The 27,258-nt window shown below is 41.9% G+C and overlaps 2 protein-coding genes across 4 annotated transcripts in view; one reads left to right on the forward strand and one right to left on the reverse strand.

The window, feature by feature from the left end:
* Nucleotides 1–4,085: 4,085 nt before the first annotated feature.
* Nucleotides 4,086–23,451, reverse strand: tmem169b (transmembrane protein 169b). Of its 2 annotated transcripts, none has more exons than XM_059967449.1 (4): nt 23,384–23,451; nt 13,863–14,090; nt 8,888–9,238; nt 4,086–5,670 (listed from the first exon to the last, which is right to left on the reverse strand). In XM_059967449.1, the coding sequence occupies exons 3-4, from the start codon at nt 9,144–9,146 to the stop codon at nt 5,051–5,053; spliced, it is 879 nt and encodes a 292-aa protein (XP_059823432.1). In that variant the 5' UTR covers nt 9,147–9,238; nt 13,863–14,090; nt 23,384–23,451; the 3' UTR covers nt 4,086–5,050. The 2 variants fall into 2 exon arrangements, with proteins under 2 accessions (XP_059823432.1, XP_059823433.1); XM_059967450.1 differs by having other exon boundaries at nt 13,863–14,041; nt 23,384–23,443.
* A 27-nt stretch (nt 23,452–23,478) lies between these two features.
* The window catches only part of xrcc5 (X-ray repair complementing defective repair in Chinese hamster cells 5), a 127,969-nt gene continuing 124,189 nt past the window's right edge, over nt 23,479–27,258 (forward strand). For both annotated transcript variants that reach the window (XM_059967447.1, XM_059967448.1), the window contains exon 1: nt 23,479–23,621. In XM_059967447.1, the coding sequence (XP_059823430.1) occupies nt 23,604–23,621 (18 nt within the window). In that variant the 5' untranslated portion in view covers nt 23,479–23,603. The remainder of the gene's footprint in view (nt 23,622–27,258) is intronic.

Below are 27,258 nucleotides of genomic sequence, written 5' to 3' on the forward strand. Positions count from 1 at the left end.
CTCTCATCCATGTAGCTGTCCAAGTTTTTCTTAAATGTTAAAAGTGAGCCCACATTTACCACTTCATCTGGCAGCTCATTCCACACTCCCACCACACTCTGTGTGAAGAAGCACCTGCTAATGTTCCCTTTAAACTTTTCCCCCTAAACTTTTCCCCCTTCACCCTTAACCCAAGTCCTCTTGTTTTTTTCTCCCCTAACCTCAGTGGAAAAAACCTGCTTACATTCACTCTATCATAATTTTATATACCTCTATCAAATCTCAACTCATTCTTCTATGCTCCAGGGAATAAAGTCCTAACCTGTTCAACCTTTCTCTGTAACTCAGTTTCTCAAGTCCCGGCAACATCCTTTTAAACCTTCTCTGCACTCTTTCAATCTTATTAATATCCTTCCAGTAATTCAGTGACCAAAACTGCACACAATACTCCAAATTTGGCCTCACCAATGCCTTATACAACCTCACCATAACATTCCAACTCTTATACTCAATACTTTGATTTATAAAGGCTAATGTACCAAAAGCTCTCTTTCCTACCCTATCTACATGTGACGCCACTTTTAGGGAATTTTGCATTTGTATTCCCAGATCCCTCTGTTCTACTGCACTCTTCAGTGCCCTACCATTTACCTTGTATGTTCTACTGTGTTTTTTCCTTCCAAAGTGCAATACCTCACACTTGTCTGTATTAAACTCCATCTGCCATTTTTCAGCCCATTTTTACAGCTGGTCCAAATCCCTCTGCAAGCTTTGAAAACCTTCCTCACTGTCCACTGCACCTCCAATCTTTGTATCATCAGCAAATTTGCTGATCCAATTTACCACATTATCATCCAGATCATTGATATAGATGACAAATAACAATGGACTCAGCACTGATCCCTGTGGCACACCACTAGTCACAGGCCTCCACTCAGAGAAGCAATCCTCCACTGCCACTCTCTGACTTCTTCCATTGAGCTAATGTCTAATCCAATTTACTACCTCACCATGTATACCTAGCGACTGAATCTTCCTTACTAACCTCCCATACGGGACCTTGTCAAAGGTCTTACTGAAGTCCATGCAAACAACATCCATTGCCTTCCCTTCATCCACTTTCCTTGTAACCTCCTTGAAAAACTCTAATATAGATTTGTTAAACATGACCTACCATGCACAAAGCCATGTTGACTCTCCCTAATGAGTCCCTGTCTACCTAAATACTTGTAGATCCTATCTCTCAGTACTCCTTCTGATAATTTACCTACTACCAACGTCAAACTTACTGGCCTATAATTTCCCAGATTACTTTTTCAGCCTTTTTTAAACAACAGAACAACATGATCTATCCTCCAATCCTCCGGCACCTAACCCACAGATACTGATGTTTTAAATATATCTGCCAGGGCCCCTGTAATTTCAACACTGGTCTCCTTCAAGGTCCAAGGGAATACCCCATCAGGTCCTGGGGATTTATCTACTCTGATTTGCCTCAAGATAGCAAGCACCTCCTCCTCTTCAATCTGTATAGGTTGCATGACCTCATTACTTGCTTGCCTTATTTCCATTGACTCCATGCCAGTTTTCTTAGTAAATAGATGCAAAATAAACATTTAAGATCTCCCCTATTTCTTTTGGTTCCATACTTAGCCAACCACTCTGATCTTCAAGAGGACCAATTTTATCCCTTACTATCCTTTTGCTCTTAATATACCTGTAGAAGCTCTTTGGATTATCCTTCACCTTGACTGCCAAAGTTACCTCATGTCTTCTTTTAGCCCTCCTGATTTCTTTAAGTTTTTCTTTGCACTTTTTACACTCAAGTACCTTATTTGCTCCGTTTCCTATATGTCATACATCTCTCTCTTCTTCATCGGAGTTCCAATATCCCTAAAGAACCAAGTTTCCTTATTCTTATTCACCTTGCCATTGATCCTGACAGAAACATACAAACTCTGCACTCTCAAAACTTCTCCTTTGAAGGTCTCCCACTTACCGAAATCCTTGCCAGAGAACAACCTGTTCCAATCCATGCTTTTTAGATCCTTTCTCATTTATTGAGATTTCACCTTTTTCCATTTGGAACATCAGCCTGAGGACTAGATCTATCTTTATCCATGATCAAGTTGAAACTAATGGTGTTATGATCACTGGAACCAAAGTGTTCCCCTACACATACTTCCGTCACCTGTCCTAACTTGTTTCCTAATAGGAGATCTAATATTGCATCCTCTGTAGTTGGTACCTCTATATATTGATTTAGAAAACTTTCCTGAACACATTTTACAAACTCTAACCAGTCTAGACCTTTAACAGTATGGGAGTCCCAATCAATATGTGGAAAATTAAAATCTCCTACTATCACAACTTTGTTTCCTACAATTGTCTGCTCTCTGTAGATTTGCTCCTCTAATTCTCGCTGACTATTGGGTGGTCTATAATACAATCCTATTAATGTGGACATACCTTTCCTGTTTCTCAGCTCCACCCATATGGCCTCGGTAGACAAGCCCTCTAATCTGTCCTACTTGAGCACTGCTATAACATTTTCCCTGACTGGCAATGCCACCACCACCCTCCCCCACCCCCACCCTTCATCCTTCTGCCTCTAACATGTCTGAAACATTGGACCCCTGGAACATTAAGCTACCAGTCCTGCCCCTCCTGTAGCCAAGTTTCAGTAATGGCTACAATGTAATAATTCCACATCAATCCACACCCTCAGCTCTTCAGCCTTCCCCACAATATTCCTTGCATTGAAATGGACACACCTCAGATTATTACCACCACACATGACCCTTCTATTTGTGACTTTGCATGAACCTTTAACATCATTTATTTTCACCCCTGCTCCACTATCTACTCTTTACATTAAGCTCCCTAGTAAGTAAAGTTCCTTTACATTAAGCTCCCTAGTAAGATTTGAGTTATTACACAACTCCCAATCTAAGATAGCCTTTCCCCAAGTAAACTCAAGCACAAGCTGCTCGAAAAAGCAATCTCGTGGACGTTCAACAAATTCCCTCTTGCGATCTGACAACAACCTGACTTTCCCAATCACCTTGCATATTGAAGTCCCCCATTACAAATGTTTCATTACCCTTATCATATACCTCTTCCAACTCCCTTTGCAGTCTCAACCTACTGTCTGACTCCTGTAGCCTTGGGGTGACTACCTCTATGTAGCTCCTGTCTATCATCACTTCACTTTCCTCAACAAGGTGATGGTCATTGAACTGCAGCTCCAGTTCCCTAACACAGTCTACAAGAAGCTGCATCTCGATGCCCCTGGTGTAGATGTGGCCATTCCTGGAAATTCCCCATCTGACACGCAGGTCAGAACACTGGCCCTGTAGACATACCCCTTATTCTCTCAAGAGTTAACTTATTAAAAAGAAATAGGCAATAAAGAATGAACTCACCTATTAACCTTCCCTTCACCTATTCTCACCAAAGCCTTACTACTCTGACTCAGACTACTCCGATGACAACCGCCCCACTAAGCTGTACCTCTTTTAGAGACTGGGTTTTTAAAGCTCTTCACCAGACATGCAAGGGAATGCTTCAGTTGCATCTGTGCAGTACTGCAGTCAACTTCCGTCAAAAAACTTGCTGCTTTTTAAAGCTTTTTGCCGGACCTGTGTGGGAACATTTCAGACCCAACAGCACCATATAAAACTGCTCAACACTCTGCAAGTGCCAGGAGGAATGCAGCAGTTCAATGTAGCAACTGCCCATCACCTTCTCAATGGCAGTTCAGGATGGGGACCAAATGGTGACCTTGCCAGCTATACCCAAATCGCAAAAGTGAATAAAAATAAAACAGTAGATTAGGTTAAGCAGCATATCAGATTCATGCTGGCCAACGTTAAGGGTAGTTAGATTACTTTAATTTTTAATTTCACATTTTTAAAATCCACATTTCTCCAACTGTTCTTCAAGGAATGTGTGACATGTGATGAGGTTCTGCCATCACGACTCTTTCAGCCTGTGAGTTTCAGATACTCACCACTCACAGGGTGTGAATGAATTTGAGTCCCTTTAAATATTTTACAAATTACCTTAAATCTGTGTATTTATCAAACTCCCTAGTTAGAGAGACACCACCTGTTTCCATGTTTCTGTAAGTTAGCAAGCAATAAGTAACATATCATTACAAAATCACTCAACTTGTACGGTGAAAGGTAACAATGCTAAACTTTAATTTCTCTGATATATTATCAAATTATATACAAATCAAGTTTTCAGTGTATGGATGAGGGTTCTATGTACTTGCTGTTATCTTTGTTCCATGATTATGCAATGACATGAATAGAATTAAAGTTGATACATATATAATGCTTTTAATGTATAAAAACGATCCAAAATGCTTAAAGCCAAAGTGTGAATGTTGACAGCTTTGAGGTTGTATATGAATGATATGGCAATTGCTTACCTTTTACATTTGGAAAAATCATACAAAATCTATTACTAGACACATCCATTTTCATTTTGCTGATATATGTAGCTCAACACAAAATAAAACAGGTGTTCAGTCTCCTTTAGAGCATGTACCAAACACACAGATGTGCATCTTTAATGCAACATCGACAGAAGATTTTATGAATTATACAGTAAACATCGCTCATTTAAATTTTACTTTAAGAGTGAGTACAAAAGATACCCTAAACTATATTAAAAAAAAGTAGGCACCCAGCTTATCATACAGGCTATCAATGTTTAAATAAATAAATAAATAGTGTTCAATGCCTAGTATTTTCAATCTGACTCGAACCATCATTTGTATCTTCCTGCCACTGTGAAGGAGCTACTGCTCAGAAAGGTGCAGTTGTGAATGGGGGAGATAAGGTTGTTTCACTGATCTTATAAGAGGGAAATTACATACAGGTACTGGGCTCACTGTGGTTCAACAAGATGAATCTTGTAAATGTATAAATAGATCAAATTTTAAAACAAGTATTAGTTACATGCATGTATTCTAAAGATAATTTCAAGGAAAGTCAGAAATGAAGAGATTATACAGCATTCACTTTGTTTCCTCAAATAATCTTGGGCAGCTTTTTCCTGGTTACACAGCAGAGGTTTGTTCTGCTGGTACTGGTTTTCCCGATAGGCTACCTGACACATTGTCCGACTCCAGTAGCTCCACAATGCTATATGGGGAGCAATCCTCCAGTCCAAGTTTTCCAGAGAGCCAGCCACAGAAACCTTTCTCCAAGTCCCTTACTGACAGCCACCACTCAGCAAATGACCAGGAAATCTGTGTTACAGCTGTGTATATACTGATGGACAATGAAATTACCACAATCAGGACTGGATAAAAAACAATTAGAAAGGGGCAAACTGTAATTTTATGCCAGAAGGTACGTTCTTCATTGTAAACCAAGAAAATGTTATACCAGGTGATGGTTCCGTAGTAAAAAGAGACGACAAAAGACAACAGAAAGACCACTGGAGTACATAGCAGACTCCAGAAGACAACATGAGGACCACAGTAAAGTCCAATCTGACATGGTTGTTTCTTCCTGTCTTCCTGCTGTTGTGGGGTCTCCTTGGACTTGGCTAGTTCCTGTAGCTCCTTCTCTGTCAGTGTCACATGGATATCCACCATCTGTCCTTTCTTCTTTCCCCGGGTAATTGTGCCAGTTAGGGTCACATATCTGCTGTCAGCAGGCAAGTTCCAGCTACCTATCCAGGACAAAAAGGTTACATAAAATCAGTTGTACAAAATAAACATTTACATTTCTCTCGTTTTGAACCTCAGATGGCAATGGCCTGCATGCCAGAAGGTGAAAATTTACATTCAAGTTATATGGCCCAGAAACTGGTCATTCAACCTACTAGTCTCTGCCAATCAAGGTGCCTACCTGAGCACAATTATCTGCATTTGGTCCTTAGCCTTCTATTCCTCTAAAATGCTTAAATGTGACTTTTAAAAATTGTAATAGTACCTGCCTGTACCACTTCTACCAGTTTGTTCCATATGCACATGACCCCGTGTATAAAAAAAAATTGCCCCTTTAAATATTTCACCTCTCAGCTTAAGACGCAACGTCCTTAACCTGGCTCCATCAGGCAAACACGGCATAGATTCATGAAGGGCAGTTCCTGTTTGACAAACTTACTGGAGTTCTTTTGAGGATACAATGAACACAATGGATAGAGGGGAATAGGTAGATGTTTGGATTTCCAAAGGGTGTTCAATAGAGTGTCCCATGAGGATGGATGGAGTTGGGGATATGTATTTGCATGGATAGAGGATTGGTTAACCAATAGAAGGCAAAGAATTGGGATCAATGGGTGTTTCTCTGGTTGGCTGTCAATGGTCAACAGAGTGCCACAGGGGTCAGTGCTGGACATACTGCACATTAACAATTTGGAAGAGAAAACCAAGTGCAGCATATCTAAGTTAGCTAATGACAGAAATTGAATAGAAACACAAGTTGTGTAGAGGATGCAGAGAGCTTTGGATATGTCAGGTTAGTGGATGAAGTCTGTTAGATGGAGTACACCATTGGTAAATGCGAGGTAATGCACTTTAGAAGGAAAAATAATAGATCAGATTATTATTTAAATAGCACAAGACTGCAGCATGTTTTGTGCAGAGAGGCTTGGGAGTGCTTGTGCATAAATCGCAATGTTATCTGTAAGGTAAGTTTTTCATAGGTTTAGAGATTGTGTTGGCTCGATGGGTTGAAGGGCTTTTTTCTGAGCTGTAGCACACTAGAGCTCAGACAAGCTCAGACATGATGCAAAGACTGATCATAAAGTAAGTATAAAAGTGGTTATAAGGATACTTCAAGGATAGGTTTAATGGGTAAAGATTATTGTGAGAAAATGTGAAGTTGTCCACTATTAGCTTTCACTGGCATTAGTTTCTCCTGCACTTATCTTTTCTTCTTTTTTCTAATTATACTGTGCCCTCCTCCCTAAAAACAGAACTGAAGTATTTGAATAGTCTATTATTTCTTTGTTCCTGTAAATTCTTCCAGGACCTACATTTGTTTTCCACGAATATTGTTCTTTTATTTCATTGCTGAAACCTTTACTGTCAGCTTATGTTCCAAGTTTACTTTCAAACTCTATACTTTGCTTCTCATGATCAAACACTTATTTCTCTTTTGCTGATGTTTAAACTGCTCCCAATTCTTAGGCCAGATCCTTTTACCAGTAACTGTATAACATGTACAAAGGTAGAGAGAGTTTCGAGATATTGGAAACACTAGTAACATACTTTAATCTTGAAGGAATCCTTTACCTCTTCTACAGGCAGATGAATGAACCCTTTAGTTTTAGATCTGATCAAAATACAACCATAGAGTCAGACAGCACTACAGCACAGAAACAGGCCCTTTGGCCCATCTAGCACATGCCAAATTATTATTCTGCCTAGTCCCATTGACTGGACCAAGGACCAAATAGCCCTTCATGCACCTCCCATCCACACACCTATCCAAATTCATCTTAAATGTTGAAAACAAACTTGCATCCACCACTTCTGCTGGCAACTTGCTCCACACTCACTACCCTCTGAGTGAAAAAGTCTTCCTTCATTCCCCTTAAATAATTTACCTTTCACCATTAATCCTAGACCTGTAGTTCTAGTCTCACCCTACCTCAGTGGAAAATGCCAGCTTACATTTATTCTGTCTACACCCCTCCATTTTATATGCTTCTATCAAATCTCCTCTCAATCTCCTATGCTCTAGGGCAGGCATGGGCAAACTACGGCCCGCGGGCCATATGCGGCCTGTTAAGCTTTTTAATCCGGCCCGCAGAACTTGATGAAATTATATTAATAAACCTTGTTAACGTTTTCTCCCCGCAATTCTGGTGTCTTCCCAATAGATGACGCACTCTATATACATTGACCTTTGTTGAGGTGCATCGTATTACTCCACTTTTGCGCTTTACTTTGTGACCTTGTGGCGACCCATTTCCTGGCACATCCGAACCGGCTCACAATTAGCCAGCGTTCCGGCTAAGAGAGATCGCCTGCGGGGATTTGCGAGCACAGAGCTCCGCATACCGGCGCGCTCTCCCTGCTTTGTCATTGTGCGGGTCGTTGAGTTTTGGCACAGGGGACAATTGAATAAGAAGGAGCAGGACAAGTAGACCTGCATCTCCTACCATTTTTGAAATAAAGACAGTCAGGAGGAGAGTGATGAAGATAATATCTTGAAGGATAACAGAATTTTCAGTGCTTTAAAATAATAACTGTTACTATTAAAAAAAGCTGTATTTTATTCATTTAATTTTCAGTATTTTAAAAGTCATTTCAATAAATAGCTAAATACCATGGGACTTCAAAGACAGATATTTTGTTGTAATGCATTTGTTCATTTTCAATTGAAATTAAAGCACATGTTTTCTACAAATCCCATGATATTTTATTTTCTCTTATGAGGTGTATTACCAAAACACTCCGTCCATCTGCTCCTGGTCCGGCCCCCCTGTCAAATTTTAGAACCCTTTGTGGCCCTCAAGTCAAAAATTTTGCCCACCCCTGCTCTAGGGAATAAAGTCCTAAACTATTCAACATTTTTCTATAAATCAGATCCTCAGAAAGTGGATCTGTTTGGACAATCCACATTCATTTCATCATTATCAAATAGTTTGCCTACAGCATATTTAAGTTTAACTCCATAACTTTGACATGGAATACTAAATCTACTAAATTGAGACCTATCTCAACAACTTGTTTTTAGCTAGGCAAGCAGAGATTTGAATTTAGCTGTAATACTCAGAGAAACATGATACACAGCCATCGGGTAGAGTGAATTTTGTTGTGATCATCTCATCAAATGCCAGAAGAAAATAACAGGAACAGAAAGTAACGAAATAGTAATCAGTTTAAAGTTTGCAGCCAAGCGCCACCTTGTGGTTATCATTTTATCTCTTGTACCTTCTACATCTGGAGGACACAGAAAGTTCGTCCTTTCCTCAGTGCTTTTGACTGTAGAATCTGGATCTTGCTGATCTTCTTCAACCTTCTCACTTCCAGTGCGGTAGATTATAATTGACTCTGGCCTTGGCTCCTTTTTTCTCTTCTTTTTCCGCTCCATAGTAAATTCACCATCTTTTTCAAAAATGCCAGTTTTGTGCGGGGAACCTTGTGTGGGAACCTGAGCAGCCTGCTCCATGCCAACGTTGTTTTGGGGCATTTGGTGAATATTTGTTAAACAATGGTCACGTTATGCTGAGCTATGTTTGCTTCTGTCAGCTCAGCCAGAATCTCCTCTGCATTTGCCTGTTACTGAAACATCAAACACACAAAACAATAATTAAATTCTGGAATAAAAATAACAACACATGAAAAAAGCTTGAAATTCTTCCTTTCTCTTGGCATAGTTAACTTCAATGAAGGTTGAATTATGTACAAGCCTTAAATTCTGATGAATTTCAAAAAAATTGTTAAGAATCAATTGCTATCCTCATTTAGCTATCAGCATTATTCCTCAGCAGAGGCTCATTCTTCATTCATTTATCCTCACTCAGCCATAGCATCACTTCTCAGCCGCCCTCGCTCAACTATCAGAATCATTTATCAACCGATGCCATCTAGCACTGGTGACCTAGGAATGAGGCAGAAAAAGAAAAGGGGGCTTTGCTCCCTCCTCACTTGACCAGGAAAGATACAGAACTAATAATGAATCTTATTTTAGGGAATCAGGATGGGCAAGTGCTGCAAATGTCTGTGAAGGAATGCAACCATAATTCAGTAGTCATAGAAAAGGATAAGGGACCTAGAGTTAAAGTCTTAAACTAAGGGAGGGTTGTAACACCTAGGTAAAGTAGATTAGGCCCAGTTGCTAGAGGGGAGAAAACAACATGCTGTAAGTGGACGGTACTTAAAAGCCAAAGGGTTTGGTGTCAGCATGTCTCTGTAAGGATGACAAGCAAAGATGATGATTGATGAACCTTGGTTAACAAGGGAAATTGAGGGTTTGATCAGGAGAAAGGAAGTGTTTATCAGGAATGGGAAATAGATATCAAATGAGTCCTTTGAAGTTTATAGAAGAAAGTAGTTAGGAGTCAAAAAGGGGGCATGAGATGGCCTTGGCCAGCAGAATTAAAAAGAATTCCAAAACCTTTTATGAATTATGCTTGAAGCAAGATGCTCATGAAGAATAGGTCAACTGAGGGAACCTATTGTATGATCATATCTTTGTGTGGGGAAAGGGGAAAAGTGTGGCATCCTGAACAAATGCTTTGCATCAATATTTCCCAAGAAGGACAAGGAGAATGAAGAGTTAGAGGTGGTGTACGCAGATAGTTTGGAACAATGGAAAATCAGGAGAGCAGTTTATAAATCAGAAGTGCAAGTAGGATATGGAAAGCAGGGTTAAGGAAAATACCAAGAAACTCTATAGGCATATTAAGAGAAAAAGGGAGTTAGGAAGATAATAGATTCCCTTTAAGATCAGCAAGACTATCTAATACATGGATGGGCAAGATGTTTAATGAATGTTTTTCATGCAGTTTTTTTTTACTTTGACACAATTGAAAAAGGCTCAAGAAATGAGAATGTAATGCCTTGGTCCACATACAAATTACATGGGAGGAAATAATAGTGGCCTTAAAGCTTAATTAAACTGATAAATCCCAGGAACTGACCACGTGTATGTTCGAACTTTGTGGGAAGCCAAGTAAGCAAATGTAAAGATTTCTCCAGAGGTATTTACTTCACTTTTAGCTAGAAGTGAAGCTCTGGAAAACTGGAAAGTGGCAGAAACGGACCAGGGAATTAAAGGCCAGTGAGTCTGACATCAGTGGTGGGCAAATTAATACAGGAGATTCTGAGGACCAGGATCTATCAATATTTGGATAGGCAACGTGTAATTTGGGATAGTCAGCACAGTCTTATGTGGGGGCTCTGTTAGTCCTGACGAAGGGTCTCAGCCCGAAATGTCGACAGCGCTTCTCCCTATAGGTGCTGCCTGGCCTGCTGCATTCCACCAACATTTTGTGTGTTGCTTGAATTTCCAGCATCTGCAGGTTTCCTCGTGTTTGCTTTGAATTTTGAAATCAGTTAAGTGTGAACTGCTGCATTTTGGGAAATCAAAGCAGGATAGAACTTATACAATGTATGGTGGGTCTCTGGGGAATAGATGAAACTCATAGTATTGAATTGAATTAAATTGACTTTATTTCTTATATCCTTCACATACACGAGGGTTAAAAATCTTTATGCTACGTCTCCATTTAAATGTGCAATTTATAATAGTACGTACAAAAGGACAGTAAATATAGCATATAAATACAATTGTATTATCGTGAATTAATCAGTCTGATGGCTTGGTGGAAGAAGCTGTCCTGAAGCCTGTTGGTTCTGGTTTTAATGCTGTGGTACCATTTTCCAGATGGTAGCAGCTGGAACAGTTTGTGGTTGGGGTGACCTTTTTACACATCTGTCTTTGTAAATTTCCTGAAGAGTGTGAAGTTCACATCTACAGATGCGCTGGGCTGTCCGCACCACTCTCTGCAGAGTCCTGAGATTGAGGGAAATACAATTCCCATACGAGGCAATGATGCAGCCAGTCAAGATGCTCTCAATTGTGCCCCTGTATAAAGTCCTTAGGATCTGGGGACTCATGCCAAACTTCTTCAACCATCTGAGGTGAAAGAGGTGCTGCTGTGCTTATAGCCGATATGTACAGACCACTTTAGATCCTCAGTGATGTGTATACTGAGGAACATAGTTGTTCACCCTCTCAACGCCAGATCCTTTGATGTCAATAGAGGTTACCCTGTCTCCATTCCTCCAGTAGTCTTCAACCATCTCCTTTGTTTTTGTGACATTGAGGGAGTCATGGGTATAGAGAGCAAAGGAGGAGGCTTGGGGCAGAGCCCTGAGAACTTCCTGTGTTAAGAGTCAGAGGGACAGAGGTGAGGGTGCCCCCTCCTAACCACCTGCCAGCGATCTAACCGTAAGTCCAGGATCCAGCTACACAAGGCAGGGTGAAGGCCAAAGTCTCTGAGCTTCTTGTCGAGCCTGGAGTGAATTATGGTGCTGAATGCTGAACTGTAGTCCAAGAACAACATTGTCACATAACCATCCTTCTTCTCCAGATGTGTAAGGATGGTGTGTAAAGTTGTGGGTATTGCGTCATCTGTCGATCAGTTGTGTTGGTAGGTGAAGTGTAGGGGTCCAGTGTGGGTGGTAGCAAGCTGCAAATGTAGTCTTTGACCAATCTCTCAAAGTATTTGCTTATTATTAAGGTGAGTGCGACAGGATGCCAGTCCTTCAGACATTTACCTGGTCTTTTTAGGTACAGGGATAATGGTGGATGTTTTGAAGCAGGAGGGTACTCTACACTGGGAGAGAGAGATATTAAAAATGTCTGTAAACACACGAGTATGTTGTGCCCCACACATCCTGAATACCCACCCTGGGGTGCCATCCAGTGCTGCAGCCTTGCAACTGTTCACTTGTTGGAAACACATGGGTACTTCAGCCTCAGAGATGACCAAGGTGCAGGTCACTTCGGCTCTCCTTGGAAGCTCAGTATTGGCAACATCAAAGTTTAAAAAAGATTTAGCTGATCTGGGAGAGAAGCAGCAATGTTGGCAGCACCACTGCGCTTAGCTTTGAAGTCTGCAATGGTGTGTAGACCTTGCCATAAGCTGCGTGTGCTGTTTGTGGAGAGTTGTATCTGGATCTTGTCACTGTATTGTCATTTCGCTGCCTTGATGACTTTGCCTAGATTATAGCTGCATTTCTTGAGTTCCTGTTGGTTACCGGCAACATAAGCTCTGTATTGCGCGGTCAGTGCAGCACGCACAGAACTGTTGATCTAGGGTTTCTGGTTTGGATAGACCCTGACCAATTTTTGGGGGGGGACAACATCCTCAATGCACTTCCGGATAAAGCTCGTGGCCTCATCCATGAACTTGGAGCCATCCTCATCACAAAAGACGTCATCAAAGCAGTCCTGTAGCATGGAGACCGATTGGTCGGACCGACAATGGACACTTTTAACTATGGCCGCCTCTTGTTTCAGCTTCTGCCTGTTTGTCGGCAGAAGCAAGATGGAGGAATGATCCAACTTCCCAAACGCCGGACAGAGGAGCACTTTGTAAGCATTGCAGAAGGGAGAGAAGCAGTGGTCGAGTGTACTATCTCCCCGTGTCCGTGTGCTCACCTGGATGTGTTGTCAAAACTTCAGAGTCTTTAGACAGCAATGCTCTGTTAAAATCCTGGGCAACAATGAAGGCAGCCTCTGGGTGTACAGTCTCCAAGGTGCTAATGGTCTCGTACATTTCCTTTAAGATTTCGTATTTTCTAGAAAAACTGCGATTGTTCTCACTGGAATGCAGTAGGCAGAGGGGTCGCCTCATTGAGGTTTATAAATTTTTAAGTGGCACAATCAGTAGATAGCCAGTCTTTTTCTCCCCCAAGGACAGGGGAAACTTCAACTAAAGGACAAAGGTTTAAGGTGAGAGGGGAGTTACTTAAAGGACATTTAAAGGGAATTTTTTCTATACAGAGGGTGGTGGGTATATAGAACAAGCTGCCCAAGGTGGTGATAGAGGCAGGCACAATAGCAGTGTTTGAAAAGCATATAGATAAGAAAGGATTAGAAGGAAAAGGCAAAATGCAAAAATCCAGTTTCCAGATTTTGGGAACAGCTACATCTTCCAGTTTTGATCCAATAAACATTCTCCCATCATCTACGCTCTGAATCCATGAAGAATTTTGGACTTCACTGATATTACTTTATTCTTCTAAACTCAGAATAACACAAGCTTAGTCACAAAATCATAGAATCAGTGAAATTTAAAAGCACTGAATAAAGCTATTTGGTCAAAAATTGAAGAAGTGAATCCTATTCCCCTGTATGTGGTCCACTGTCTCAGTTATATTGTCAAATGCTTACCTCAATACTATTTAAATTTGGTGAAGTCTTCAGTCGTCACCATCCTACCAGGCAGAGTTCCAAACCCTTTCACTTGTTGAGTTATAGAAAATACTTGAAATCAGATGCCATTTCCTAAATGAACCCTTCTCATTTGCATTCACCAAGGAGAAGGATATGGAGACTGCAGATGTTGTAATCTGGAGTAAAGAACAAATTGCTGGAAGAATTCAGCACATCAAGCAGCATCTGTGGAGGCAAAGGCATTGTCAATGTTTCAGCTCAAGATCCTTCATCAGGATGGATATGCAGAGGGAGACAGCCAATATAGAAGAGAGGAGAAGTGAGAGCGGTGATAGGTGAAATCAGATTGCGGTGTGGTGATGGGCAGAAGGAGCCTGCTGGGGGAAAGTAGTGTTAGATTGGTGTTAGATAGTAAAAGGGTTAGAGGGGGTGGAATGTTAGATTATACTTAACCACAGTGTATAGTATTGTGTTCAGTTCTGATTGCTTCATTATAGAATTTGGAAGGGTGCCGAGATTAATCAGGGTACTACCTGGATTGGAAAACTTATCTTACCAGGAAAGGTTAAGCGAGCGAGGGCTTTTCTCCTTGGGGTGAAGGAGACCGAGAGGTGATTTGATAGCAGTGTCAAAGATGATAACTGCACATGTCAAGTAGACAGCCAGAGACTTTTTAGCAGAAATTACAAATACAAGGGACATAATTTTTAGGTGACTGGAGGAAATACAGGGGATGTCAGAGGTGTGTTTTTTTTTAACATAGAGTGGTGGATGTGTGGAATATGCTGCCATGGGTACTAGCAGAGGCAGATACATTAAGGACACTTAAAAGATTCTTAGGCGCATGTACAAAAGTAAAATGGAGTGCTATGCAGAAGGGAAGTGCACATTGATCTTGGAGTAGATTAAATAGTCAGCACAACATAGTAAGGCAGTGGGCGAACTAATACCCTGGCAGGCAGATTTGAGAGTTCCAATAGTGTGGCAGGAGGTGGGATCTCAAGTAGCAGGGAGGCAAATAAAAGGCTGGAAAGTGATGCAGAATTTAGTGCCAGCAAATCTAACAGGCAGGGAATTGCAGGGATCAAAGAAAGCCTGCTGGAGTAAATTTCATTTATTTCAATGCAATTGATGAGATGGGAATGGTGGACGAACGTAGAGCTTGGATAGCTATATGGCACTGGGATATTATTAGACATTGCAGAAACACGGCTAAGGGAGGGACACTACTGGCAGCTCAATGTTTCAGGGTTTAGGTGCAATTGGATGGGATAGAGGTGCATGAAAGGGAAGAGGTGGAGCTGCATTTTAATTAAGAGAAATGTCACAGAAGTGACATTACTGAAGTGAGGCATTGTGGGTGGAACAGAACAGTAAGAAGAGGATACATAAATTATATTATTTCTGTGATTGTACTTTAGGCCTGCAAATATTCAATGGGAATTAGAGGAACAAATATGTGGGGAGATTGTGGAGAGTTGCAAAACTAAAAGTGTTGTCATAGTAAGGATTTTAACTTTCCCATCGTAGACTGGAACCATCATACAGGTGACCCCCGTTTTTCGAACGTTCGTATTATGACAGCTTGCTGTTACGAAATACCTGTTTTCGCTAACCAAAGAGGATTTTCATTTTTACAGAAAAAAAGACACCCGCTTTATATGTGTGTTTACCCCGAAAGACTACCCTGACCATGAAGCCTTGTGTGTGTACGTGCGTATGCGTGTATGTGCCGATTATTTTTCTTCAAATCTATTTTGGCTCGTTCTTCCCGATTCTGATAAGTGAAACTACACTGTACATACAATATTTCTACTTTATATAGGCTGTATATTTATTATATCATTCTTGGGAACGCTCAAAAATTTTTCCCATTTAAACTAATGGCAATTGCTTCTTCGCTTTACGATATTTCGGCTTACAAATAGTTTCATAGGAACGCTCTGCCTTTGGATAGCAGGTGAAACCTGTACTGCTATGAGCTTAGATAGATTTGACCTGAGTTAGTTAGTTGTAATTTTAATTAATGGGAATGTCAAAGCAGTAGTCAGAGATGAAATTACTTAAGAATCATCCAGTGAGGATTTATAGGTGGAGCTGAGAAAGAGGAAGAGTACAATCACCTCGATGAGGTTGTACTACAGGACCCCAAATAGACAACAGAAATTAAAATAACAAATAGGCAGAGAGATTGCAGAAAGTTGTAAGAATAATAGGGTTAGGGTGAGGATTAACTTTCTTATCATAGACTGGGTCTACTGTTAAGGCTTCAGACAAGGGCGGAATTAGTTTGTGCGTTCAGGAACAATTCCTAGGATCAAGGTCAAATTGGGGAAAGGTGAATTTTAATAGTATAGATTCTCGCACAGATTGGATTAGGCTGTCTGTGGGCAAAGAGATCTCGGAAAAGAAAATGGAAAACTCTTCGGGATAGTCCACATTGAAGTGAAGGTGATAAATATAGACAAATCTTCAAGGCCTGACCATGTCAATGGAAGAGCACTGTGGAAAGCTAGAGAAGAAACTGCAGGAGCCCTGGCTGAGATAGTTGCATCATCATTGGGACTTGACTCATCATAGAACAGGAAATCGCAGAGATAGCTAGGGACAGTTGTAGATTTTACACACCAATTTTAAAAACGAGCCAGGCCAGTCAGAACCTATCTGCAGGGCAAGAGATTGCTTGGGTTATTAGTAACTTAACAAGGGCTAATAAGAAGCAGTAAGGTGTAAGCAGAATGGCCATTGTGGGAGCAGGCCAGGGTTAGAGTGTGTGGTTTTGGCTCAACTGGCTTTGGAAAGAACAGGCAGAGGCTAAGGGTGTTGAATCATTTGCAATCATTCAGTTAATTGTAGAGTTCAAGCTTGAGAAGTTAGAGCCAAAGGAATAACAAGCTAGGTAAGAAGAGTGAACTTGGTGAATGTGAAACTCAAAGGTTTCAGAGAGAAGGCACAGATGGGAGCAGATGAGTTTTATTTTAGACAATAGACAATAGGTGCAGAAGTAGACCATTCGGCCCTTCAAGCCTGCACCACCATTCTGAGATCATGGCTGATCATCTACTATCAATACCCGGTTCCTGCCTTGTCACCATATCCCTTGATTCCCCTATCCATAAGATACCTATCTAGCTCCTTCTTGAAAGCATCCAGAGAATTGGCCTCCACTGCCTTCCGAGGTAGTGCATTCCAGACCCCCACAACTCTCTGGGAGAAGAAGTTTTTCCTTAACTCTGTCCTAAATGACCTACCCCTTATTCTCAAACCATGCCCTCTGGTACTGGATTCTCCCAGCATCTTGTTGTCTGTAAGTCCTTAGTTCCTAATTCAGTGTAGGCAGGATGGTAGTAAAGGCAGTGGAATGCCCTTCCTGTAAAATGTGGGAATTCAGAGTACCTAACAGTATCCCCGACGACTAACATTTGTGGGAAATGCATCCGACTGCAGCTCCTCATTGACCAGGTCAAGGAACTGGAGCTAGTTGTACTTAGGACCTATCAGGAGGCTGAAAACTTCATAGAGAAGACTTTTACTCAGGTGGGCACACCCAGAATACTGACTTCAAATAGTAGACAGGTGAGTAAGGGGAGTAAGCAGTGTTGCCCTGTTACCATTACCCTGTTACCATATACCAAGTATATCTCCCTTTGGATAGCGCTTTGTGGGGTGGGGGGGGGGGGGGGAGGGTGGAATGTGTTTCTCACAGGGAACTTCAACTTCTCTAATGTAAACTGGGACCTCCTGAGTGCAAGAGATTTAGATGGCAGAATTTGTTAGATGCACCCAGAAGTGTTTCTTAAATCAATATGTAGATAGTCGAACAAGAAGAGGTGCTATACCAGACGGTGTTGGGTAATGAGCCTGGCCCGGTGACCGACTTCTCAGTGGGTAAGCAGTTAAGGAAGAATGATCACAACTGCTTAAGTTTTAAGATAACTATAGGTAGGGATAAGTATGGACCTTGCGAGAGAGTAACAAATCGGAGTAGGCCAATTACAAGAACACTAGGCAGGAGTTAAGGAGAGTTAACTGGGAAAGTCAGAAGGTGCCATGAAAAGTTATTGACAAGTACGATTAAAGAGGCATTCTATAAATACAGCAAGAGCAAGAGGATTACTAGGAAGAGGGTAGGACCACTCGAGAATAAAATGGGAAACATTTGCTTGGATGTGGAGGATGTGTGTCAGTATTTACCAAGGAGAAGATGGGGAGGATTGGGAGATCAGTGCTGAGCATATTAATATACTAGGGCATTTTGAGTTAAAGGAGAAGGTAGTCATGGGGCTCTTAAAAAGCATTACTCCCCAGTGCCTGATGGGATACATCCCAGGTTATTGAGAGAGGCAACACAAGGGATTTCTGGGGCCTTGACCAATATCTTCATGTCCTCTGTAGCCTCAGGAGAGGTCCCAGAGCACCAACGAATAGCTAATGCTGTTCTATTATTCAAGAGGGAAACTAGAGATAATCTTGGAAACTACAGATTGGGTGAATCTCACATCATTGGTAAGGAAGTTACTAGAGAGTTCTTAGGGATAGGATTAATGAGAATTTGGAAAACCATGGCTTAATTAGATAGTCAGCATAGCTTTATGCGCGGCAAGTTGTATCTTACTAACGATTCAGTTTTTGATAAGGTTACAAGGCTGATTGATGTTTTCTACATGGATTCTAGTAAGACGTTTGACAAGGTCCCTCATGGAAGACTCATCCAGAAAATTAAAATGCATAGGATCTTTTGTGTATTGACAGTTTTGATTCGGAACTGGCTTGCCCATAGAAGACAGAGGGTAGGGGTTGAAGGGTCTTATTCTAGCCGGAGATCTGTGATTAGCTGTGGTCTGCAGGGATGTGTTCTGGGACCTCTGTTGTATGTGATGTATATACATGACCTGCATGAAAGTCTGGATGGGTGAGTTAGTAAGTTTACAGATGATATGGAGATTGATGACGTGGATAGCTTAGATGATTGGCAAACAATATAGTGGGATATTAATCAGCAGCAATATGTGCTTAGAAATGGCAGATGGAGTTTAACCTGGCCAAAAATAAAGTGTTGCACATTGGTTGGTCAAATGTATAGAGACAATACACTGTTAAGGGCAAGATCCTTAAGTTTTGATGAGCAGGGGGACATTAGGGTTCAAGTTCATATCTCTCTGTAAGTGGCTACACAGTCTGATAGGGTGGTTAAGAAGGTTTATGGCATGCCTACCTTTATTAGTCGAAGCATTGAGTTCAAAAGTCAGGAAGTTATATTGCAGCTTTATAGACTCAAGTTAGGCTGCATCTGGAGTATTGCACGCAGTTCTGGTTGCCCATTATAGGAAGGATGTCGAGGCTTTGGAGAAGGTGCACAAGAGGCTACTAGGATGCTGCCTGGATAAGAGGGCAAGTGCTATAACAAGAAATTGGACAAACTTATTTTGTTTTCACTGGAGAGGTGTTGGTTGACCGGAGATCTGATAGAGATTTATCAGATTATGAGAGGCATCGATAGATTACATAGACAGTATCTTTTTCCCAGGGCTGAAATGTCTAATACCAGAGGACATGTACTTAAAGTGAGTGGAATTAATTTCTAAGGAGATGTGAGGGTGCCTAGGGTGGAGATAGAGGTATATACATTAGAACATAGAACATTATAGCACAGAAACAGGCCTTTTGGCCCTTCCCAGCTATGCAAAACCATTTTTCTGCTTAGTCCCACTGACCTGCACCTGGCCCATATCCCTCCATACACTTCTCATCCATGTACCTGTCCAAGTTTTTCTTAAATGTTAAAAGTGAGCCTGCATTTACCACTTCATCTGGCAGCTCATTCCACACTCCCACCACTCTCTGTGTGAAGAAGCCCCCCCCCCCAATGTTGCCTTTAAGCTTTTCCCCCTTCACCCATATCCTGTTTTTTTTCTCCCCTAGCCTCAGTGGAAAAAGCCTGCTTGCATTCACTCTATTTATATCCATCATAATTTTATAAACCTCTATCAAGTCTCCCTTCATTCTTCTACTTTCCAGGGAATAAATTCCTAACCTATTCAACCTTTCTCTGTAACTCAGTTTCTCAAGTCTCAGCAACATCCTTGTAAACCCTTTGTGCACTCTTTCAACCTTAATATCTTTCCTGTAATTCAGTGACCAAAACTGCACAAAATACTCCAAATTTGGCTTCACCAATGCCTTATTATAAAAGTATAACATTTCAACTGTTATACTTAATACTTTGATTTATAAAGGCCAATGTACCAAAAGCTCTCTTTACTACCCTATCTACCTGTGACATTAGGGACATTTGAGTAACATTTAGATCGGCACATGAATAAGAGGAAAATGGAAGGATACGGACATTATGTAGGCAGAAGAGATTATTTATCGGGTTACAGCATTGAACAAGCCCTTCCAGCTCTTCGACCAACGCCACCCAGCAATCCCCCCATTTAACTCCAGCCTAATCACGGGACAAATTACAATTAACAGTTAACCTACCTGCCAGTATGTCTCTGGACTGTGGGAGGAAACTGAGTACCAGGAGAAAACTCACACAGTCACAGGCAGAACATACAAACTCCCTACAGGCAGCAGTGTTTAGTTAGTTCAGTTGGCCATGTGTTTACCAATTTAATTGGTTCAGCACAACATTATGGGCCAAGGGCTTATCCCTCTGCAGTACTGGTCTATGATCCGTGTCAGACATGGGTATGCCCATGGGTGTGCTTTCAAGAAGGACAGAAAAGGAAAATCTGGGAACTAAGTCTGACTTCTGGAATTAGATAAGTGTACAACTGGAAAGGTTGATTGGGGTAGTTGGCATGGCTTTATGCATGAGAGATCACATTCTGGAAACTTTTTGATGATGTGACCCAGAAAGTTGATGAGGGCAGGGAAATTTATTTTGACTTTAGCAAAACCTTTGATAAAGTTTCACATGATTGCATGGGTCCAGGGAGAGCTGGCAAATTAGATTCACAAATGACTTTATGGCAGAAAGTAGAATATGATGGTAGAAGCTTGCTTCTCCAACTTGAGAACCATGGCTAGTGGTGTGCTGGGCTCAGTGTTGTTTGTCATTAAATGTCAATGATTTGGATGAATGTACAAAGCATGAACAGTAAAGCACTAGATCTTTTTTCATGGTTAGTAAGCTTGCAGGTGACACTAAATTAGGGGGTAGAGTGGGCAGGAGGATCTCAATCAGCTGAGTTACTGGGCCAAGGAATAGCACATGGAGTTTAAATCAGTTAAGTGAGGTGTTGCATTTTGGAAAGTCAAATCTAGACTGGACTTTCATAGTGAACAGCAGAGCCCTGAGAAGTGTTTCAGATGTAGAACATAGATTTAGAAGATGATCTTATAGAGGTGTATAAACTCATACTGAGTGCAAGACAATCTTCACTGCGGTGGTGAAGCTGTGAATAGAAGATGTCTTCCTGCCACACAGCCAACATTTCCTCGTGATTGTTATTTGAAAGGGATGTGGCACATATTCATGAGCATGTGAATTACTGGAAGATGCAATCAGTCAGAAGGGTACAGTAAACAAAAATTAAAACTGCACATACTGAAAACCTAAATAAAGACACATGAATATGCTCGGTTTTGCCCCTAGGGATGGTGAATGAAGTACTGGAGGACACAGAAAATAAATATTTATAGAAACTTAAGGAGAAGCTTTTTTTAAAATACATACAAAAGCTAACATCAGCAGGAATAATGGTAGAACAGCAACGGCTGAAGTTTCTGGAAGCAATTCCTCACAATAATATAGCAAAAATTAGAAGGAAGCTAGAGGATTGGGAAGCTTTTAAAAACCAACAAAAAGCAACTAAAAAAGAAATAAGGAGAGAATAGATGAAACATGAAGGTTCACCAGTCAAAAATAAGAGGATACCAAAAGTTTTCTCAGATATATGAAGAGTAAAAGAGAGATTAAAGTGGATATCAGACAGCTGGAAAATGACAATGGAGAGGTCATATTGGGGGACAAAGAAATGGCAGATGAACTTAAGTATCTTGTGTCAAACTTCATTATGGAAAACACCAGCAGTATGCCAAAATTCAGAGTGTCAAAGAACAGAAGTGAGTGTAGCTGCTACCACTCAGCAGAAAATGCTTGGGAAGCTGAAAGGTCTGAAGGTAGGTAAGTCACATGGACCAAATGAATTATATCCCAGAGTTGTAAAAGAGGTAGCTGAAGAGATTGTGGAGGCATTAGTAATGACCTTTCATGAATCACTAGACTTTGAAGCAGATCTGGAGGACTGAAAATTTTCAAATGTCACTCCTCTCTTTAAGAAGGGAGGGAAGGAAAAGACAGGAAATTATAAGCTAGTTAGCCTGACTTTAACAGCTGGGAAGATATTGGAATCCATTATTAAGAATGAGTTTTCAGGGTACAAAAGAAGGACATCCCTTTAGAACAGAGAAGGAATTTTTTTTATCCAGGGGGTGGTGAACCTGTGGATTTCAGTACCACAGGCAGCAGTGGAGGCCAAATCATTGTGCATAATAAAGTGAGTGATGATAGGTTCACGATTAGTCAACGCATTAAAGGTTATGTGAAGAAAGCAGAAGAATGGGGTTGAGATGGATAATAAGTTAGCCAAGATCGAATGATGGGGCAGACTAGATGGGCCAAATGGTCTAATTCTGCCATGTTTATGATCTAATCACTTTAGTGCTAGAAAGTGGGGCTGTGGTGAATGACAGGTTGTTATTTAATGCAATAAGGTTTATATAGATAGGTGTTTTCAAGTCACCCTGACCACAATGGACTGAAGCAAATGTTCTGCTTTGTTCAATGACAGATTGCCTGCTCATGATTCTATTCCTTTTATCCTCCTTTCCCTCACTCTTGCACACCTTCCACTCCCAAACAGCTCCCACTGCCACCCCGCTCTCCATTCCAATACCCTACACCAACTTCCATGCCATCCCACCCGACAGAACACCATCACTCCAACACCACCTGACCCCACCTTCCACTCCCACTACTCCAACGGCATCTTTCCCGACACCCCCCCCCCACATGATCCCCACTCCCACACACAGCATTCCAACACCACCCCCTCTGCTCCCCACCCTCTACCCCCTCCACACCCATACCACCCTATCCCACACCTTCTACTCCAACACCACCCTATCGGCTCCACTCCACTTCAATACACGCCCGCCCACCCTCCGCTTCTACCCACTCACCTCACCATACACCCTCAACTTCAACCCACCCATCCCACCCCCATCCTCTTCTACCCAACCCTCAACTTCAACCCACCCCCTCCTCTTCTACCCAATAACCTCCACTCCAACGCACGCCCTTCCATCCTCCTACCCACCCGACACCCTCCGCTTCTATCCACCCACCTCACCTGACACCCTCCTATCCTCCTACCCACCCCACCCAACACCCTCCTCTTCTTCCCACTCACCACCCTCCACTCCAACGCACGCCCTTCCATTCGCCTACCCACCCCACCCGACACCTTCCACTCTCACACGAGCCAACTCCGCACTTCACTTACTGTTAACCTCCGTCCATCGCCCTCAGCTGCAGCAGGGCCGCAGCGTCGCGGGCCCGTTGCTACGTCACATCCGGTAGGCTGTTCCCGCCCGCTGAGCATCCGGAATCTGGATCCCGGTCGCGAAACTAACAGAAGAGTCCGATTCTGACCCTCCCCACCCCGGACCGGACCGGCATCGAGCCCCCAGCGCCGGATCCTGAATCTGCCACAGCGAGAGAGCATGGCGCGGGCAGCCAAGGTAAGCAAGGGGTGATGGGGAGAGGGAAGGTGCAAGAGGCTGGGAGTTTGGATGAGGGATTTACTTGAGGGTAGGTTGAAGTGATGGGTCTGCGGGGAGGTGGGTATCTGTGTCTGGGGGGGGTGTTATGGAGACGTGGGTGGTGAGTGGAATTGGTTTACTTTTGTAACACGTGAAAACAGTTTGCATACCATTCAAAGTTCGAAGTAAATTTATTTCCTAAGTACGTATATAACACCATATTCAAATCCTGAGATACAGTATATTTCCTTGCTCGCATACTCAATAATTCCAATAACCTTATAAATAAAAGACCGCACCAACAGAATAATAAAAAATAAGCACTAAATATCGAGAACATGAGGTGAAGAGTCCTTGGAAGTGAGTCCATAGGTTGTAGGAACATTTCAGTGATGGGCAAGTGAAGTTATCCCCTCTAGCTCAAGAGTCTGATGATTGAGGAGTAGTAACTGTTCCTGAGCCTGGTGGTGTGAGTCCTGAGGCTCTGTACTACCTTCCTGATGGCAGCAATGAGAAGAGAGCAGGTACCTGATGATGGGTGTTGTTTTCTTCTTGTAGATGAGCTCAGCATTGTGGAGGGCTTTACCCATTATGATTTTACATTCAAAGGCATTAGTGTTTCCATACCAGCCTGTGATGCAGCCAGTACACAGCTATAAAAGCCGGTCAAAGTTTTAGATGTCACTTGCATGACAACGATGTCACATCGTTGAAATGCTTCATCTCATTTTCTCAATATTTATTGCTTATTTATTGTTATTTCTTTCTTTTTGTATTTGCACAATTTGTTATCTTTTGCACACTGGTTTAGCGTCCAAGTTGGTGTGGTGTTCAGTTGATTCTATTATGATTATTCTATTCTGGATTTGTTGAGTATGCCTGCAAGAAAATGATTCTCAGGGTTGTATATGGTGACATAAATGTACTTTGATAATAAATTTACTTTGAAGTGCCAATGCACAGGATTGGAAAAGCTATAGAGGGTTGTAAACTTAGCCAGCTTCATCATGGGCACTAGCCTCTCCACTGTCAAGGATATATTCAAAAGGCAATACTTCAAGGAAGTGGCATCCATCATTAAAGAACCCTACAGCCCAAGCCATGCCCTCTTCTCATTACTACCATGAAGGGGGCTGGGTTCAGGAGCATGAAGCACACAATCAATTTTTAGGAACAGGTTCTTCCGCTCAGCAATCATATTTCTGAACGGTCCATGAACACTATTTTGCTCTCCTTTTTGCACTATTTATTTATTTTTATCTTTCTCATTGTAACTTATTGTAAATTTTGCTGTCAAGAAAGGCTCTCAGTAGCTGGGAAATTATAGACTACAGAGCCTGATGTCAGTAGTGGGTAAATTATTGATAGGGATTCCAAGGGACTGGGTATATAAGTACGGTATATTCAAGTTAATTAGAACATATTGGGACCAGTACATTTTGTCCCAGTTAAGGAGCTGTCCTAATTAGTTTCATGGAGATAGTTAAAAGTATAAAAAAAAGACAAACTACTGTTTAACTGAATAACGAATTGTGTATTTAAATGAAATACAGAACAAATGAGAACACTTGTGGAAGTGTCTCCCTCAGGTCAGCCCTAACCTTAACCCTAATATGTATTAAAAAAAACAGCACTTCGCAGGAGATTTGGGGTTTGAACAGCAGCCATTCTGAAATCAGGATTCATTGGTAGCTGCAAATTAAAATAAGGAAGGAACAAACGGAATGGTCTTTGTTGGAGTGGACAGGGTTAGAGTGTGGAATTTGAGACTTTAGTTGTTCAAGGCTTTAGCGTGAAGAGGCTTGAGTGAGAGAAGGTAAAAAAGCTGTAGATAGATTATTTTTAGTTTATTTATTATTTGCTCGGTTACAGCAGTAGGGATGCTGGGCACGATAGCTGAATGCTTCTCCTGCAGGATGTGGGAAGGCAGAGAGATCACCAGTATCCCTGATGACTTCACCTGCAAGAAGTGCATCCACCTGCAGCTTCTAACACTCCACGTGAAGGAGTTGGAGCTGGAACTGAATGAACTCCAGCTCGTTTGCGAGGCTGAGGGGGTGATAAACAAGACATAGAGAGGTTGTTGTAACCAAGGTGCAGGAAACAGGAAATTTGGTGACAGGAGAGTGAAATAGGTTAAACAGCCAGTGCAGAGTAATCCTGTGGTTATGCCCTCGACAAGAGGTATACCACTTTAAGTATTGTTTTGGGGTGGGGGGGGAATGACCTAGCAGGGGACAATCACAGCACTCAGGTCTCTGGCACTGAGTTTGGCTCTGTGGTTCTGAAAGGAAGTGGGGAGAAGAAGTAATGGGTGATTCAATGGTTAGGGAAATGGAAAGAAGGTTCTGTGGACATGGACGAGATTCCCAGATGGTATGTTGCCTCACTGGTTCCAGGACATCTCTGGTCGAGACCTCAGCATTATTAAATAGGAGGGTGAGCAGCCAAAGGCTGTGGTCCATATAGATACCAATGACATAGGAAGAGGGATGAGGTTCTACAAAGTGAGTTCAGGGAGTTAGGTTCTAAGTTAAAGGACAGGACCTCCAGGATTGTGATCTCAGGATCGCTACTCATTCCACATACTTGTGCGACCAGAAATAGGAAAAGCATACAGTTTAACATGTGACTAAGGAGTTGGTGGTAAGAGGGAGGGCTTCAGATGTTTGGATCATTGGGCTCTCTTCCAGCGAAATTGAGACCTGTACAGAAGAGACAGTTTGCACCTAAACTGGAGGGGGGCTAATACCCTAGCAGGAAGGTTTGCTAGGGATTTTAAACTAAAGTTGTAGAGGAATGTCAGAAGGCAGAGAGATCTCCAGTATTTCAGAACATTGGAAAGGTTGTGGAGCCAGATGAGGCAAAATTAGGAAGCAAAAGGTTGAGCATGGTGGGACTAATATTCTGAATTGTGCATATTTCAAAGCAAGAAGTATTGTAGGAAAGGCACATGAGCTCAGAACATGAAATTATGATATTGTAGCCATTAGTGAGACTTGGCTGCAGAAGGGGGCAGAATTGGCAGCTCAGTATTCTGGGGTTCTGTTGTTTTAGATGTTCTAGAGAAGGGGGATCAAAGGGGGAGAGGTGGCATTACTAGTCTGGGAAATTGCCGCTGCACTGCTCAGGACAGACTGAGAATCTGTCTAGTGAGGCTTTATGTGGAATGCCTCAGGGATCTGTTCTGGGACCCCTACTCTTTGTGATTTTTATAAATGACCTGGATGAGGAAGTAGAGGGATGGGTCAGTAAATTTGCTAATGACACAAAGGTTGGGGTGTTGTGGATAGTATGGAGGGTTGTTGGAGGTTACAATGAGACATTGATAGGAAGCAAAACTGGGCTGAGAAGTGGCAGGTGGAGTTCAACCCAGATAATTGTGAGGTGGTTCACCTTAGTAGGTCAAATCTGATGGCAGAATGTAGCATTAATGGTTTGACTCTTGGCAGTGTGGAGGATTAGAGGGATCTTGGGGTCTGAGTCCATAGGACACTCAAAGCTGCTACACAGGTTGACTCTGTGGTTAAGAAGACATACGGTGCATTGGCCTTCGTCAGTTGTGGGATTGAGTTTAAGAGCCGAGAGGTAATGTCGCAGCTATATTGGACCCTGG

This window comes from Hypanus sabinus, chromosome 4 (assembly GCF_030144855.1).
Source record: "Hypanus sabinus isolate sHypSab1 chromosome 4, sHypSab1.hap1, whole genome shotgun sequence".
Taxonomy (NCBI): domain Eukaryota; kingdom Metazoa; phylum Chordata; class Chondrichthyes; order Myliobatiformes; family Dasyatidae; genus Hypanus; species Hypanus sabinus.